This window comes from Schistocerca gregaria, chromosome 1 (assembly GCF_023897955.1).
Source record: "Schistocerca gregaria isolate iqSchGreg1 chromosome 1, iqSchGreg1.2, whole genome shotgun sequence".
Lineage (NCBI taxonomy): Eukaryota > Metazoa > Arthropoda > Insecta > Orthoptera > Acrididae > Schistocerca > Schistocerca gregaria.
This window is the reverse complement of record NC_064920.1, coordinates 640,513,886-640,532,179: the sequence shown is the minus strand read 5'-3', so window position 1 is coordinate 640,532,179 and position 18,294 is coordinate 640,513,886. Positions and strand designations below refer to the sequence as shown.

The following is an 18,294-nucleotide window of genomic DNA, read 5'->3' as shown; positions in this document are numbered from 1 at the left end:
GAAAGATGGATTGCTACTGACCATAAAAATGACATATTGAGTTGCAGTCAGACACAATAAAAAATTGTGTGTGTGTTCACTTTTCTGAATAAGGCTTTGGCTGAAAACTAAATGTGTCATAATCTTTATGTCCTGCCTGTCTATAACTCTATGTGCCAACTTTACAGTGAATAGCAATCTATATTTTTCCTTGTAGTGTGGACATTCCAACCTGGAGCTTCCATTGTTATAATTATTGGTAAGTTATTCATGTGAAATATAATTCTATAATGAAGCCTTGAGGGACATCCTCTGGTATTGTTCTCCTTGTAGAAGTTATGTTCATCCTTTGTCTCTTGTTCTGCAGGTTTGATGAAATCCACTGAAGAGCTTTGCCATTATTATCATACTTATCTAATTTGAACAATTGAATCTCCAGGTTGGAATGTCAAGAATGTAGGAAGATACAGACTGCTACTTACTATAAAGAAGACACATCAAGTTGCAGACAGGCAAAGCCAAAAGCTTATGTAGTGTCCTTTAATTGTACCTATCTGCAACTTGAGTCTTCTTTACAGTCAGTAGCAATCTGTCTTTTCCTACATTGTTGTTATGTAATTTGAGGATAATTGAGGCATAGTCAAGAGTCTTTGTAAGATCACAGAAGGGACTTGCAGCCTTACTTTGCTGATCTAAATCTTCATTTACCATTTTGACAAAATTCTGCACGACACCCACAGTGCTTTTATCTTATGTTTGTATAGAATAATCTATATTTTACAATAAAATTTTGAATTGGAATGACAGCTATTTTCACCAAAACTTTTGACAGAACTGGAAGAATAGAAGTATGGTAATGGTTTCTCACGTCTTTCCTTGATCCTTTGTTTGGCATATATTTTAGTACTGCACTCTTCAACATGTGAGGAAATCATCCCTGCACAAAGACTAATTATTATTGTAGTTAGTGGAGGTACTCTTCTGTAGCCTAATGCACAGCTTTAATTACTTTTGTGGGTGTTGCATCACTCCCAGCATAATGTTTTTAGTGGTAAGCTAGCATCTTCCACATCTTTTAGCAGATTTTTTTTTTAATTCTGTAAGGTATTCAGCTCCTTGGTAAAGTCAAAGGAATTTATTTTAATGTGATAAACTGCTACATTAAAATCTACATTCACTACATTTATGACTAGTTCTCTGATAGTTTACCTATGTCTGCAGTAATCTTTGATATTTCATATCTAGGAACTCTAATGTAGAACCCATAACCCATGGGCTGTATACAGCCCATAGCAAGAACCAATGTGGCCCAAGAAGTAATAAGTGAGAATCCTTGCTTTTTTTAGAATGGTAATGTTAAGTATATTAGATGTGGCCCAAAATTACTCATCTTCTTCCCATGTGGCCTAGGTAAGCTGAAATGTTGGACACTCCTGCTCTTACCTGACTACATTGTTTTTGTCTTTCTTTTACATTTTCAAACTAATATACTCTTTGCCATTTGTTTTAGTAGGTTCAAATTTTAACAATGTAGCAAAAGGCAGGTTGCTACTTATTGTATAGAAGGCACATTGAGTTGCAGACAGGAACAATTAAAAGACACTTATAAAGCTTCGGGCCACAACCTTCATCAGTGAAAGAGAGATGTATACCATTCATACATGCAAGCAGCATTCCGGCCTGAGATGCTAGAGTTGGTGGTCATATATGCATGAGGTGTGCTTTCTTGTGTGTATGGATGGTGTGTGTCTCCCTTTTTACTGATGAGGGCAGTGGCTGAAATCTATATGTAAGTGTCTTTTAATTGTACCTGTCTGTAACTTAACATGCTTTCTTTATGGTAAGTAGCAATCTCTCTTTTCCTACACTGTTGAAATTTCTACCTGGAAGTTTCATTGTTTGGATTAAAATTTTTTAAAATATCGTTTTTGTAATGTATGATTTCTTTCAATTGAAATAGACTGTTCCTGTTACTGGAAATTTTTGAACCTTGTGTGACCTATTTAAGTCTGCTAGCCACTTCATTGCACTTGGTTCTGATTGCAATGGTTAGATTTTCAAGGAAGTGACTAAAAAACTTTCCAGTGTTAGTGGAAGCCTACTATTGGAGATGCAGTTGCCAATAAGTGATGTGACTTCTTTCAGTGTACCAGTAATATTAAATAGGGTCTTTTTACATTAAAATTAATTTTCATATGGTTTTTGATGTATGGAATTATTCTGCTAAGTTTGATAATTAATGCAAAGTGATCAAGAATTCCTAAATTTGAAAACACTTTCAAACATATGATTAGTTAAGATCCTGTCAGTGCAGATTGCTGACTGTACATTTATTTGTGAGAACATCAAGTGTGATATGTGGCATGATTTTAAAAGAAAGAACAGGTATCAGTTGTACATTACAGATAAACTATAAAAGATAGAAACATTTTGGATGTCACTGAACAGAGGAAGATTCAAAGATTTGACACATCTGAGCAGTTGTTTGTTTCTACCAACATGGCAACTACATCCCAGGAGAAATCATTTTGTGTGTTGGAATTTGCATGAAGTCAATCCATTGTTCAAGTGCAACATGTGTTCTGCTGACTATTCAAGAAGAAACTGCCTCCGCCCAAGTAGATTTATGAGTGGCATACAAAATTCTTGGTGGTTGGGTGCATATGCAAAGGGAACACCACTGATCATCCTAGCACATCTGATGAGAATGTCAGGCATATCCGAGATGTGTTCACACTGAGCCCTTAGAAGTGCACAAGATGGGGAGGCCAGGAACTTCAACTTCCAGAAACAATGGTGTAGTGTATTCTGAAGCGGCACATGCATATGAAACCTTTCAAAGTGCAGTTACTGCAGCAATTGTGTCCTGGAGAGCATAACTGAAGGTACAAATGTAGCATTTCAGTTCTCCAGGGGTACAACAGAGGACACTTTTTCTGACTGATTCATCTTTGCAGATGAATTGATGTTTCATCTATTGGGCAAAATAAACCATAATAATGTGAGAACTTGGGGATCACAAAATCCTGGCATTATTGTTCAACATGAAAGAAAATCACTGGAACTGAGTATTTTGTACTATTTCTGTTCACAAAGTTTATGTACTTTTTTTTTTTTTTTTTTTTTTTTTTTCAGAGGAAACTGTGACTGTAATATCATATTCCATGAAGATTTCAATGATTTCATTTTATGTATGATGACACCTCACTTTCACCTTGAGGTGCTATGTTATCTTAACAACACCGTCTCACAGCAATGGATTGAAAGAAGTGGACAATAAGCTCTTGTTCATTGCTTCTGGCCTTCCAGGTCCCAAGACCTCAGACATTGCAATTTTTTTCTGTGTGGGTACATAAAAGGCCACATCTTAGTAGAAGCTGTTGACTCAATAAACAGGCACCTTTTGATTCATGTTTGGAATGAAATAGACTTCCATATTGATGTTTCTTGAGCAGTGTATGGTGCTTATTGAATTTATGGTATAGTGCTTGTGTGGACATACAACTTTGAACCTTCATTTGTCCAGTGAAATGTGCACTGTCTTTCATAGTTGTCTGTAATAAACAACTGAAATCTGTTCTCTCTTTTAAATCAATCTGTACATCACTGATGTACAATAAGTGGAATGTCTGTAACTTAGCAACAGACTTTAGTGCTCTCCAACAGTGTGGATGTGTGAATGGGATCATTTTCTGCAAGATGGCACACCTCCACACATTGCAAATTCAGTTAAGCAGCTGCCAAAGCACCATTTTGTAAGTGCTAGAGTTATCAGCCGCCATTTCCCTACAACCTGGCCGTCCCAGTCACCTGAGCTTATTCCATGTGACTTCTGGCTGTGGGGCTATCTGAAATATGTTGTGTTCAGTGTTCCATTTACAAACGGAAGGCATGCATTGTGCAACACATTCTGAACATGACCACAGAAACACTTCGATCAGTTGTGTAACATGCTGTTTCTCAATTTCAACTTCTTGCAGAAAATGATGGACAGCATATTGAGCATGTTTTGCACCATCACACAGAAATTAATAATCAAATTTGATTTTTATTTATGCTTTTTATGCGAGTTTTGACCTCAGGACAATTAAAAACTGATGTGATTGATACCTTTTATGCGATTTTTGGCCTTGGGACAGTTAAAAACTGATGATATTGATGCTTTTTATGTGTTTTTTTGCCTCAGGACAATTAAAAACTGATGTGAGTGTCACTTTTTACGTGGTTTTTAGCCTCAGTTCAATTAAAAACTGTCTTTTCCCGTCTCATGTGATATGACCTTGCCGTAGTGGACGGGCTTACGTAAATAACATTATCACACCTGCATACCCAAGCACACTGAGTAGTACAGTTTGTTTAATTTCAAACATACACCCTAGGCATTGCTGTATGATTCATTTGTCATTTGTAGTCAACCACTATTAAATTATGATGCTTACAGCACATTTTCTAAGAATTTATTTTTATTCTGCCATATGTTTTCCCCCTTTTCCAATAATATTCTGTTGCAATTTGATGTCATTCTGACCAGTGTTGTTGTTTCTACAGTGGTTTGAAAGTTTAACTTTAATTATAATTACCCTGTATATGTGGTGTATCCCATGAACCATGGACCTTGCCATTGGTGAGGAGGCTTGCATGCCTCAGTGATACAGATAGCCATACCGTAGGTGCAACCACAACACCGGGGTATCTGTTGAGAGGCCAGACAAATGTGTGGATCCTGAAGAGGGGCAGCCAACTTTTTAGTAGTTCCAGGGGCAACAGACTGGATGGTTGAGTGATCTGGCCTTGTAACTAACCAGAACGACCTTGCTGTGCTGGTACTGTGAATGGCTGAAAGCAAGGGAAAACTACAGCTGTAATTTTTCCCGAGGGCATGCAGCTTTACTGCACAAGACTTTTGGTCAGGTGAATATAAGGTTAAAAATAAAAAATGAAATGGGGGTTATGCAGGAGTAGGTTTAATAATGGATAAAAACATAGGAGTGCGAGTAAGCTGCTACAAACAGCATAGTGAACACATTATTGTGGCCAAGAGAGACATGAAGCCCATGCCTACTACAGTAGTACAAGTTTATATGCCAACTAGCACTGCGGATGACAAAGAAATTAATGAAATGTATGATAAGATAAAAGAAATTATTCAGATAGTGAAGGGAGGTGAGAATTTAATCATCATGGGTGACTGGAATTCAATAGTAGGAAAAGAGAGAGAAGGAAACATAGTAGGTGAATATGGATTGGGGCTAAGAAATGAAAGAGGAATCCGTCTGGTAGAATTTTGCGCAGAGCGTAACTTAATCATAGCTAACACTTGGTTCAAGAATCATGAAAGAAGGCTGTACACATGGAAGAAGCCTGGAGATACTAGAAGGTATCAGATAGATTATGTAATGGTAAGACAGAGATTTAGGAACCAGGTTTTAAATTGTAAGACATTTCCAGGTGCAGATGTGGACTCTGACCACAATCTATTGTTTATGAACTGTAGATTAAAACTGAAGGAACTACAAAAAGGTGAGAATTTAAGGAGATGGGACCTGGATAAACTGACTAAACCATAGGTTGGACAGAGTTTCAGGGAGAGCATAAGGGAACAATTGACAGGAATGGGGGAAAGAAATACTGTACAAGAAGAATGGGTAGCTTTGAGGGATGAAGTAGTGAAGGCAGCAGAAGATCAAGTAGGTAAAAAGACGAGGGATAGTAGAAATCTTGGGTAACAGAAGAACTATTGAATTTAATTGATAAAACGAGAAAATACAAAAATACAGTAAATGAAGCAGGCAAAATGGAATACAAACGTCTCAAAAATGAGATCGACAGGAAGTGCAAAATGGCTAAGCAGGCATGGCTATAGGACAAATGTAAAGATGTAGAGCCTTATCTCACTAGGGGTAAGATAGATACTGCCTACAGGAAAATTAAAGAGACCTTTGGACAAAAGAGAACCACGTGTATGAATATCAAGAGCTCAGATGGAAACCCAGTTCTAAGCAAAGAAGGGAAAACAGAAAGGTGGAAGGAGTATTAGAGGGCAGCATGGAGGGTAAAAATCGTAGAGGGAGACCAAGAGATGAATATACTAAGAAGATTCTAAAGGACGTAGGTTGCAGTAGGTACTGAGAGATGAAGAAGCTTGCATAGGATAGAATAGCATGGAGAGCTGCATCAAACCTGTCCCAGTACTGAAGACCACAACAACAACATGTGGTGTAGAACAGCCACCATTTTGATCCAGCGGCCAATATGAATTAAGACACTGGCTGTAAGTGAGGATTGATTTAAATCAATGGGGAATGTAGAAAATTTGTGCCCTCTCACAGCCAATGTCAGGAATTCCTTTGTATTTATATTGTTCACTGATTTGTATAACATCTGCAGTTCATTCCACCACTATGTCCAAAGGAACAAGAGGTTGTTCTGCATCCCCTTCTCATTCAATATATTCTCTCATTGAACTGACTAATTCACATGACTAACTATGTATGGTTGCTCTGTGGCTTACAGTTTTTGAAATTTTCTTAGAAGAGTGAATCTCAGACTGTCTTTCAGCTACAAGTACTTCCATTTTACATCATAAGGCATGCAAAACCAAAGATACATGAATCACAACCATGCTGGATTCTTGTACAGGTTCCCATTACTGCATTGCTGGAAGATGCAGTCCAGTTTGCTTGCTGTCTAATGCAAACTAACTTAAATGGGGACTATAGCCCTATGGATTAAATAAAACCCTCTCTTCCTGACACAAGATAGTTTTAACTCCTATCTTAATCAACCTTGCTTATGGCTTCCACTGTATTTGTGCCTGCTCAATTATAGGATATTAAGACTCATGTAAGCACATTTGTAAGAAAGAATTAACTTTCTCATATACTTCGCGCTCTTGGTAAGCTCCTTCCCACTGTTAATTCCATAAAGTATCTCTGAATGAACATGTAAGGTTTGTGAAAGAGTACTTTTCCCTTCTTTGCAAAACTGGATTCCTGTCGTTATTGTCTTTTAAGCATCATGGTCAGACAAACCTTTTATTTCATAGAAGGCAGTTGGATAAGGAAATAAATATTGTGTTATGGCTGCCATATGTTGTACTATTCTTGTTGAGAATGTTTGCTAGGCGACAGTAACTAAAGCTAGGATTATTAATTCCTGAAGTTCCACATTTATATTATGGAGTGACCTTAAGTGAATCTTCAGTCTAAAAGGAACATTAAAGATGATTTTGTATTTTCACATCGTATATTAGTAATGTGTCTTCTCATTTTTACGACAGAGCTCCGAGGACTGAATAGAGCATCTGATGAAGAGCTAAATGAACTGATGAATGGCTATGTGAGAAACATCCTGGGAGATGTGATTCCTTCCAATGTTTCCTGGGGTTCTCAGAGTACTTACGTTTCTAATGCTCTAAATGATGATTTTATGAAACCAGTAACAGATGTTGGTGGGTACATATTGTAAATTAAACTTTTAATTATTCTTCTTATGGTTTTGTTCTCATTCTAAACCTAGATGTATTAATATCATCACCAGTTTAAAAAAATATCTGGGAATCATCACCAATACTTAAAATAAAATGTCTGCAGGTAATTATCTTACAACCACAAAGCTGTTCCATTTATTTTAAAGGAGTTTGTCAGTGCATGATTGGAATGAGACACCTTTAACTTTCTGTTTTTCAATATCAGTTTTATTAAAGTTGAGAATGGTTTTGTAGTTGACTTTCATCTTTTACATGTTTTTTGTGTATTTGTAAAAGGTTGTTAAGGGATATGCACTGTTGGCAGAATCTATTAAGTTCATTGAACCGTTTCTTACTACTATAATACAAAACCAGATTTGAAGAATCATAGAATGCCAAGTGTAATGTATAAGTTAACTCACAATGTGACTTTTCTGTAACAAATACTATGATGTGTGGTCTCTGGGACCACTATTTATATATTGAGATTTAAGGCATAAGTCATTTTAGAGTTTTAATTTAAGTTGCTATATTTATTTTTACAATTATGTAAATGTTGTTTCAATACTTCTTGTTTATTTTATTGTCCTTAGAAGAAACCTGAAGTATCTTACTTTTTATCCCAAATTATCACATTTTTTTATGCAGTTTTTTAGACAATGCACTTAAATAAACTGTTAGAGAATGGAATTTTTCATTTTGAAATATTGTAATATCTGTATAGGAAGTAAACTTTTATACAAAACTCAATTCCAAGGTTTAAAATTTTACATAAAAATTGCACTTGATAGGTACGAAATGAAAGTCAGTCAAATGCACTATTCTCTTGAAGTTCGTCCTCTGGATACCTGTCTTCTTATATTCTAGCATAATTGGGACCATTAGCTATTGCAAAAAGGTCACCTTTGTCATATTTGTCTTGATCTAACTGATGGGAAAAAATTACAACACCAAAAAATAATTATTGTAGGTTAATAAAATTTTGGGAGTACATTTGTTAGGTAACATGTTTAAGTAACTAACATTGCAAAATCATAGATTAATGTAAGTGTGATATACCATAAGCAATTGCAAATGTGAAATGCTGGTACGTTAATAACTGGTGTAACTGCCAGAATGTTCAAAGCAAGCATGCATGCATTGTGTTGTACAGGTACCACATGTCAGTTTGTGGGATGGAGCTACAAGTTCGTTGCACATGGTGGGTCAACACATTATTGTTGATCTAACCAATAGGGATTCTGCATCTGGAACTCAGCCATAGACTGACTGTCTTGGGACCAAAAATCGTGTTCTTTTATATCCTCACAATAATAGGCACTGAAACTACACATTGTTTGATGTTTAATTTACAGAAATCACAATTAAAATTTAACTCATTTAATTAACTGAAAAATTGCATCTTTTTAAGATTCTTCTGCTACAAGAGTTAGGCCAAATTATTTGTTTAAATGATGAAATTAACAGATATCATTACATAAACAATACTTTTGACAAACTGTTAATTACTTTGGAATTAATGAAGGGCTGGCTTTGCTAACATGTTTTCGAATAGAGCTGAATAGATACTTTAAGGTTACCAGTATTTTGTCTTCCAAATATTTATAATTAGTACAGAATTTATCTTTGTTTATAAGTCAACAATAGAATTTAAGTTATGAAATAATTAGTGATTCCATCCTATAACAAGAGATATTAACTAAGAATAGTCAAATAAATTAGAAAATCAATTACATGCATAAAACTAAGCACAAAATTCGATCTGATGTCACATTCCTTAAATTCTTTAAAACTGAGGGCCAACCTTTCTCTTTTATGTAAATGCTGATTATACTCATGTACGTTAATGGTAATTAGTTAAAAGCAAAAAAAGAAAAAAAATGAATTTTAAGGAGGCAGATGGCAAAACAAGAGGGGAAGTCTTCAACTTAAGAAGACTGCCCCATACTGACAGAAGACTGGCACACCATAGCCATTGCCACTAGTGCTTACATAACACACAACAATTACAAAAGCTTTTTGCTTATTGTCTCAGTGGCACATAATTGGAATGTTCTGCATGTATATGACTTCATGTAAAGATCACACTCTCCATAATTCACACAGTCATTCTGTTCATGTTATACTGTCCCATTCTGCCACATTACAGTCAACAGTAGCCAATGTGGACATACCAGTATCAAAAAGGTGTGTTACATATAGAAAATAATTTCTCAATGTAGCTTCAGTTCATAATATGATATCAGTTACTGCATTAATGAACAGTGATAAATAAACAGTAATAATTATCACGCTGAAATAATCTGTGATTTTTCAATGTCATTGCCTAAAGAAACTTTCGAATTGAAATGTATACGTACTGTGATTGTATGCTTATTTGTATGCCATAATTTACTTTAAAACGTTAATACTTTCAAACACTTTGAAATTACATTATGATGATCCTACAAATATTTTCAGTCCCTAGTATTTTATTTTTCAGTTGAATCACTTCTCAATGAGACTGACATTGCTGTAGTAGTGTACACTGGAAATCTGGATCTCATTGTCGACACACCAGGTAAATAAATCTAAAAATAGTGATTTCAAGTGCAATGATATTTTGTAAAATGAATTAAATATTCATCAGAGATAGTGACTGAAACACCTCCTCACACAGGTACACTAAAGTGGGTAGAAAATTTAAAGTGGGCTGGTGCTCAACGCTGGGAGGACTCAGACCGTTCACCTATAATGGTTAATAGTATCATTGAAGGCTACTACAAGAAATATGACAACTTTGCCTTCTATTGGATTACACGTTCTGGCCATATGGTGAGTGATACAATTTCTTTTCTACAGAATGTCAAAAATATGATTTTTAAAGGTGTTGTTGTTGATGTGGTCTTCAGTCCTGAGACTGGTTTGATGCAACTCTCCATGCTACTCTATCCTGTGCAAGCTTCTTCATCTCCCAGTACCTACTGCAATCTACATCCTTTTGAATCTTTTTAGTGTATTCATCTCTTGGTCTCCCTCCACGATTTTTTCCCACCACGCTGCCCTCCAATGTTAAATTTGTGATCCCTTGATGCCTCAGAACATGTCCTACCAACCGGTCCCTTCTTCCAGTCAGGTTGTGCCACAAACTTCTCTTCTCCCCAATTCTATTCAATACCTCCTCATTAGTTATGTGATCTACCCATCTAACCTTCTGCATTCTTCTGTAGCACCACATATTGAAAGCTTCTATTCTCTTCTTGTCCAAACTATTTATCATCCATGTTTCACTTCCATACGTGGCTACACTCCATACAAATACTTTCAGAAACGACTTCCTGACACTTGAGTCTATACTCAGTGTTAACAGATTATTCTTCTTCAGAAACGCTTTCCTTGCCATTGCCAGTCTACAGTTTATATCCTCTCTACTTCGACCATCATCAGTTATTTTCCTCCCCAAATAGCAAAACTCCTTTACTACTTTAAGTGTCTCATTTCCTAATCTAATTCCCTCAGCATCACCCGATCTAATTCGACTACATTCTATTATCCTCGTTTTGCTTTTGTTGATGTTCATCTTATATCCTCCTTTCAAGACACTGTCCATTCCTTTCAACTGCTCTTCCAAGTCCTTTACTGTCTTTGACAGAATTACAACGTCTTCGGCGAACCTTGAAGTTTTTATTTCTTCTCCATGGATTTTAATACCTACTCCGGATTTTTCTTTTCTTTCCTTTACTGCTTGCTCAATATACAGATTGAATAACATCGGGGAGAGGCTACAACCCTGTCTCACTCCTTTCCCAACCACTGCTTCCCTTTCATGCCCCTCGACTCTTATGACTGCCAACTGGTTTCTGTACAAATTGTAAATAGCCTTTTGCTCCCTGTATTTTACCCCTGCCACCTTCAGAATTTGAAAGAGAGTATTCCAGTCAACATTGTCAAAAGCTTTCTCTAAGTCTACAAATGCTAGGTACGTAGGTTTGCCTTTTCTTAATCTTTCTTCTAAGATAAGTCGTAAGGTCAGTATTGCCTCACGTGTTCCAACATTTCGACGGAATCCAAACTGATCCTCCCTGAGGTCCGCATCTACCAGTTTTTCCATTCGTCTGTAAAGAATTCGCGTTAGTATTTTGCAGCTGTGACTTATTAAACTCGTAGTTCGGTAATTTTCACATCTGTCAGCACCTGCTTTCTTTGGGATTGGAATTATTATATTCTTCTTGAAGTCTGAGGGTATTTCGCCTGTCTCATACATCTTGCTCACCAGCTGGTAGTGTTTTGTCAGGACTGGCTCTCCCAAGGCCGTCAGTAGTTCTAACGGAATGTTGTCTACTCCGGGGGCCTTGTTTCGACTCAGGTCTTTCAGTGCTCTGTCAAACTCTTCACGCAGTAACTTACCTCCCATTTCGTCTTCATCTACATCCTCTTCCATTTCCATAATATTGTCCAGTAATTTTAGATGTTCTCTTTTCCTACATATGCAGCAGATTATTTCTGATCATGGTGCACATTTGCTATGTCCCAACCGTCTTCATTAGGATACCTAGATAACTACCAACAATCATTTGGACACCTTTACCTCATTTGCACCAAAATTATCTACATATATGAGTACTGTTTTCCTGCCACTTTCTGTACATATGTAAACAATGCCTCATCTCACAAAGCAGCATAATGTACCTAACACATAATTTCCTACAAGTGGTTCTACCGTACACATCATATTAAGTGGCCACTCTGCTTCTACACTCACCCGGAGCAACTTTCCAGTGCCTTTCAGTGCAATATCATTCAGGTTAAGCCTTAGCGAGTTGTCCACAGTTCAAGCATTTGATCCCTTAAAATATATGAATCCCCTACTTCAATTGTGATTGTTTCCCCTATCTAGACTGTTGTGCCTCTAAATTCAACATGTCACCTAGTGTCAGTGTTGGCTTGCTGTGTTATTAGAAAATCTAGCCCTAGGTTCACACAGTAACCTCACTTACACAAGGCATAACTTCTACACTTTGTTTAAAATGTCCTGCCCCAACCTGAAAATTCAATTCTGCTGAATTCAGTAACACTCAGGCAAATTACAGCATGGAGGGTTCAGTTGCCTCCAAGCTATAAATTCCACAGATGCCACTCACACATGCACTCCTGTGTCCAATGAAAATGTGTACTTCTTGTCTCTCATAAGTCTCACTTACCACATTCTGCCTCAGCACACACACTTGTAGCATCAAAATTGGCCGGGAATACCATTTGGCAGATTTGGGGTTCCCTGTTATGTTTCCTTGGCATAATGTTAGATCAGCATCTCTCTTGGGAACATCAAATCAATTTCTTATGGCAAAAACTTACCAAATCAGTTTATGCAATGTGGACAATGTCACAATTTCTTAAATATGAGCAAATGAGTATAATCTACTATGCTTTAGTGTATCCATACCTTACATAAGGAATTGAAGTATGGGGATGTGCTGCTGCCAAGCATGTAAGTAGGGTATTCATCCTTCAATAAAAGGCAGTTAGGATCATATGTAAGCTTAGATATAATGAGCCTTGCAAAGCAGTTTTTAAAATTAAGGAACTATTAAAACTGTTCAGGTAATGCTAAAATACAAGCAGTACAATCATCTAAATAGAGAAGTGGACATGTACAATACTAGGAGTGACAATAATTATCACCTGGAAAGAAATAATAAAAAATAATAATAAAAAAAGTGCAGACAAGAGCCCCTATTACATGGGGATCAAATTTTATAACAAACTTCCAAAAAAATTAAAAAGCTTAAGTGGAAGCTGCGTTGAAACTTCCTTGAAGGAGTTCTTCAGAAATAAATGTTTTTATAGTATTAAGGAATTCTTCTTAGAGGAGTAGAATACTTTCATTTGTATAAATGATATTTACATGTCCAAAAAAAGCAACATAATTTTTTTATCTATTAGACCTATTTTATATAATTGTTTCCCACATTGTTATAAGGGGAAATGATCGATAAGTAAACTATCCTAAACAAATCCTTGTATTTTTCCATGGAGAATGAATAAATAAATAAATAATATTTGTCTATTTTCTCCTTGCACACTCTTACTGCCCTAGAATCACATTGGTGGTGACCAACCATACCATACCAACTGCATTGAGGCAGCTGATATTGCCTAAGGACATGCCCTGTCTGTCCACATCTATAGTGCTTTACACTGGTGGAAAAAACACCTTGCTACATCAGTCTCCTCAAACTCTGTAATCAAAAGGACAGCACAGAACATCTTTTGAAGAAGCTGTCCTAACCTTTCTAGACATATAGGGTGGCAGGTTCCAAAAAACAGATGTCTAATGCCCTATGTTAATCTTTCTGCAGTATGGCCCTACTTGCATCAACATTCTCCCCCGCCTCATATGTTTGCTAATTAACCTCATGTATTCTATCCCAAAATTTCCCACTGATTCAGTGTGCTTCTTTACTGAGTACTCAATGCTCACAGATAAATCTCACACTATTCTGTCTCACATATCTGTACAGCATGCACTTTCACTATTTGTAGTAATTGATCCTATGATCACCCTCCAATTTTAACTGCTAATTACAGGAAACACATTACATCCTCAACTCACTTTGCAGGGAAGGAAGTAATCAAAGTGACAGTGCTTGGATCTACTAGAGGAATAGGTTGTTTGGTTAATGCTATTTGTTCATCTTTAGCTGCAAGTTGTCCAAGTATGTCAGTTTTATCCACCATTAAACAATGGAAAATCCAGGATGGAATGAAACAGTATAATGAAAAGGATAGTTGCCACTCACCATATAGCAGAAATGCTGAGACACAGAAAGGCACAACAAAAAGATTGTCAGGAAGTTAGCTTTCAGCCAACAAGGCCTTTGTCAAAAGTAGACAACACACTCACACACACACACACACACACACACACACACAACTCACACACACATGACCCCAGCACAGTCTCTGGCAGCTGGAGTCAGACTGCAAGCAACAAGGAGTACATTATGGGAGAGGCAACTGGGTGGGGGTAGGGTGGGGAGGGGGAGGGATGGCACGGTAGGGGTGGGGGACGGTAAAGTGCTGCAGGGAGCATGCAGGGATGAGGTGGAGAGTAGGGCAGCTAGGTGCAGTGGGGAAGTCAGATGGAGTGAGAGGGAAGGGGGTAGCAGAAAAGGAGAGAGAAAAAGACTGGGTGCACTGGTGGAGTAGATGGCTGTGTAGTGCTGGAATGGGAACAGGGAAGGGGCTAGAAGGGTAAGGAGAATGAATGACAAAGGTTGAAGCAAGGAGGGTTACGGGAATGTAAGCTATATTGCAGACAGGGTTCCCACCTGTGTAGTACAGAAAAGCTGGCATTGGTGGGAAGGATATATATGGCACAAAATATGAAGCAGACACTGAAATGAATGAAGCAGATACTGAAATGAAGGACATCATGTTGGTCAGCATGCTCAGCAACAGGATGGTTAGTTGTTTCTTGGCCATCATTTGTCAGTGACCATTCATGGGGACAGACTGCTTGTTGGTTGTCATACCCATATAGAATGCAGCACAGTGGTTGCAGCTGAGCTTGTAGATCACATGGCTAGTTTCCCAGGTAGCCCTGCCTTTGATGGAATAAGCTATGTTTGTAACCAGACAGTAGTAGGTCGTGGTGGTGGGAGGCTTTATGAGACAGGTCTTGCATCTGGATCTATTACAGGGGTATGACCCATGAAGCAAGGTGCTGGGAACAAGGGTCGTGTAGGGATGGATAGTGGGTAGGTCATTTCTCATTTCATTGCATGACAAGAGGTAGTTGAAACTAGTGGAGAATGTAATTCAGCTGCTCTCATTCTGGTTGGTACTGAGTCATGAGGAGAATGCTCCTCTGTGGCCAGATGGTGACACTTTGGGAGGTGATGGATGACTGGAAAGATAGGGCATGGGAGATCTCTTTTTGTACAAGGTTGGGAAGGTAGTTATGACTGTAAAGGCCTCAGTGAGACCCTCAGTGTAATTAGAGAGGGAATGCTCATCACTACAGAAGCGACGGTCCAGGTAGCTAGGCTGTATGGAAAGGAGTTCTTATTATGGAATGAGTGGCAGCTGTCGAAGTGGAGGTATTGCTGGTGGTTGGTAGGTTTGATATGGACAGATGTACTGATATAGCCATCTGTGAGGTGGAGGTCAGCATATAGGATGGTGTCTTGTTGGGACTGATATAGCTATCTATGATGGTGACTTGTTGGTTTAGGTAGCACCAGCTGAAGTGAATGGGAGAGATGGTGCTGAGGTTCTGGAGGAATGTGGATAGGGTCTCCTCAACCTTGGTCCAGATCTTGAAGATGTCATCAATGAATCTGAATCTGGTGACGGGTTTGGGGTTGTTGGTGTTTAGGAAGGATTCCTGTATATGGCACATGAATAGGTTGGCATAGGATGGTGCCATGTGGGTGGCCAGAGCTGTACCTCCTATTTTTTGTAGGTAATGCCTTCAAAAGAGAAATAATTGTGGGTGAGAATATAGTGGGTCATGGCAACTAGGAAGGAGGTGATTGATTTGGAATCCATCAGACACTGGGAAAGGTAGTGTTCAATAGTTATTAGGTCATGGGCATTAGGGATGTTCATGTAAGGGAGGTGGCATCAGTAGTGACGAGCAGGGCACCATACGGAAAAGGAACAGGAACTGCGGAGAGACGGTGGAGGAAATGTTGGTATCTTTTATATAGGACGTAGGTTGCAGGTAATAGGCTGAAGGTGTTGGTCTATGAGATCAGAGATTCTCTCAGTGGGAGCACAGTAACCGGCTACAATGGCGCACCCTGGGTGGTTGGGTTTATTGACTTTAGGAAGCAGGTAGAAGGTAGGAGTGTGGGGAGTGGTAGTGGATAGCAGAGAGATGGATATCAGGGAGAGGTTCTGGGATGGGCCTAAGGATTTGAGGAGAGACTGGAGATCCTGCCAGATTTCTGGAATGGGGTGACTGTGGCAGGGTTTGTAGGTGGATGAATCTGACAGCTGGCAGAGTCCTTATGCCAGGTAATCCTTGCGGTTCAAACCAACAGTGGTGGAGCCTTTGTCAGCAGGTAGGGTTATAAGATCAAGATCAGTTTTTAGGTAGTGGATTGCAGATCTTTCTGTGGATGTAAGGTTAGTTTGTATGTTGAGGGATTTGGAGAATGATGGTGAGACAAGGTTTGGGGTGATTTGGGGGCAGTGGGGGTGGATCACGATTGCGTGGAGGAGTGAACTGAGTCAGACAGGCTACAATATTGGTCTTTGGTTGAGTCTGATTGGTAGGGTTGTTGGCGAAAAAGTGTTCACATTTTAGGGACTGGAAGAAGGAGAGAAGGTCTTTAATCAGAGCTGGGGGTGGAGCAAAAGGTGAGGGCTTTAGAAAGGACAGATACTTCTGTAGGGCTAAGGATTTTGAAGGAAAGGTTCTGCTCTGTTGAGGTTCTGGGTTCTGTGTGGTGGTAGGAGGGAGTTTTGGATGGTGGGGTAAATCTATTAGGTATGCAAGATAGGATTTATCAACTATGAAGGGATGTGGGGAGGTTTGGAGGTTGTTGTAGAAGTGGTTGAGAGTGGTGGTCCAAGGCAGGAGCAGAAAGTGAGTGGAATGGAGCATTTTTTGAGGTGACATTGTGCATGTTACTTTAGTTTCTTGGGGACAATAGTCTCATTGTGTGTTATGGGATCCAGGAATTTGGGACTGCATATTAGGAGAATTGTATGGGTGGAGAGAAAATGTTGCAAGGAGGTTTGGGCATGAATGGAGGTCATTTTGGAAAGAAGAATGGTAGCCAGAGATGGGTAATTTGATGGTAAGGCCATTTTGGGGACCCCATGAGCCAAGCAACAATGCAGTAACATTATGTGGAACTGGGCTGTAGGGATTAGGAAACTTTTCTATATTGATGCAGATGGAAAGAGCAAGGATCCATGGTGGTGGAAAAGGCAGCTGCCTCTCACATAAAGTGCTGCTGCTTGCAGTCTGGCTCCGCAAGGGACTGCAGTGGTGTGTGTGTGTGTGTGTGTGTGTGTGTGTGTGTGTGTGTGTGTGTGTGTGTGTGTGTGTGTGTGTGTGTGTGTCTGTGTGTGTGTGTGTGTGTGTGTGTGTGTGTGTGTCTGTGTGTGTGTGTGTTCTCTACTTTTGATGAATGTCTTCTTAGCAGAAAGTTATCTTTCCAACAGTCTTTTTGTTGTGCCTCTAGGCAACTGAGCTTATCCACCATTAAAATTGTTATCTCATTAATCAAGAACAGTAGAGCTTCTTGCCAAGTGACACTCTGTGTTGTAGACTCTGTCATTGTGGAACCTTAATCTCCAATACACACTAAGTAAAACAGCATGACAAACAATGATGGTCTTATTCATTCTAATACATCAGTTACAACGTATGTATTATCACACATCATCTTATTTCCACACAGTCCACACATGAACGTATCTATGACAATTAAAACAAACTATTGCCACTGAAGCAGTACAAGGTGCAGGATGATTTAGGAAATTAACTGGCTATATTTCAGTATTCCAAATATTGCTGGCTTGTATCACCACAGAATTGAGAAACATCAAGTGGTACTGATGGCTGCACTAAAGTTACCCTCAAATTCTTTTATATCTCCATGTTCTCTACGCACAGAATCAGGTAGAATAATGAAATAAAAACCAATAGTCTGTTCACTCATACCACTGTGTGATGATACTGCTTGCTGTGCTTGTGACATCATGTTGCATGGATGATTACTCAGTAGACACCAGCTGCCAGACAAGGACTTTGACACAAAATTAAAGTAGCCAGGGGTTTAGGGGGCACTATGGTCTAGAGGCTGAGTTGTGGTGAGGGGTGGTGTCAGTCAGTGGTGGCTAAGAAA

General features: G+C 38.6%; 1 protein-coding gene across 3 annotated transcripts in view; it reads left to right on the top strand.

The window, feature by feature from the left end:
- The window catches only part of LOC126360538 (retinoid-inducible serine carboxypeptidase-like), a 162,201-nt gene that overhangs the window by 103,898 nt on the left and 40,009 nt on the right, over nt 1-18,294 (top strand). For all 3 annotated transcript variants that reach the window (XM_050007721.1, XM_050007720.1, XM_050007719.1), the window contains exons 6-8: nt 7,259-7,429; nt 9,930-10,007; nt 10,107-10,261. In XM_050007721.1, the coding sequence (XP_049863678.1) occupies nt 7,259-7,429; nt 9,930-10,007; nt 10,107-10,261 (404 nt within the window). The remainder of the gene's footprint in view (nt 1-7,258; nt 7,430-9,929; nt 10,008-10,106; nt 10,262-18,294) is intronic.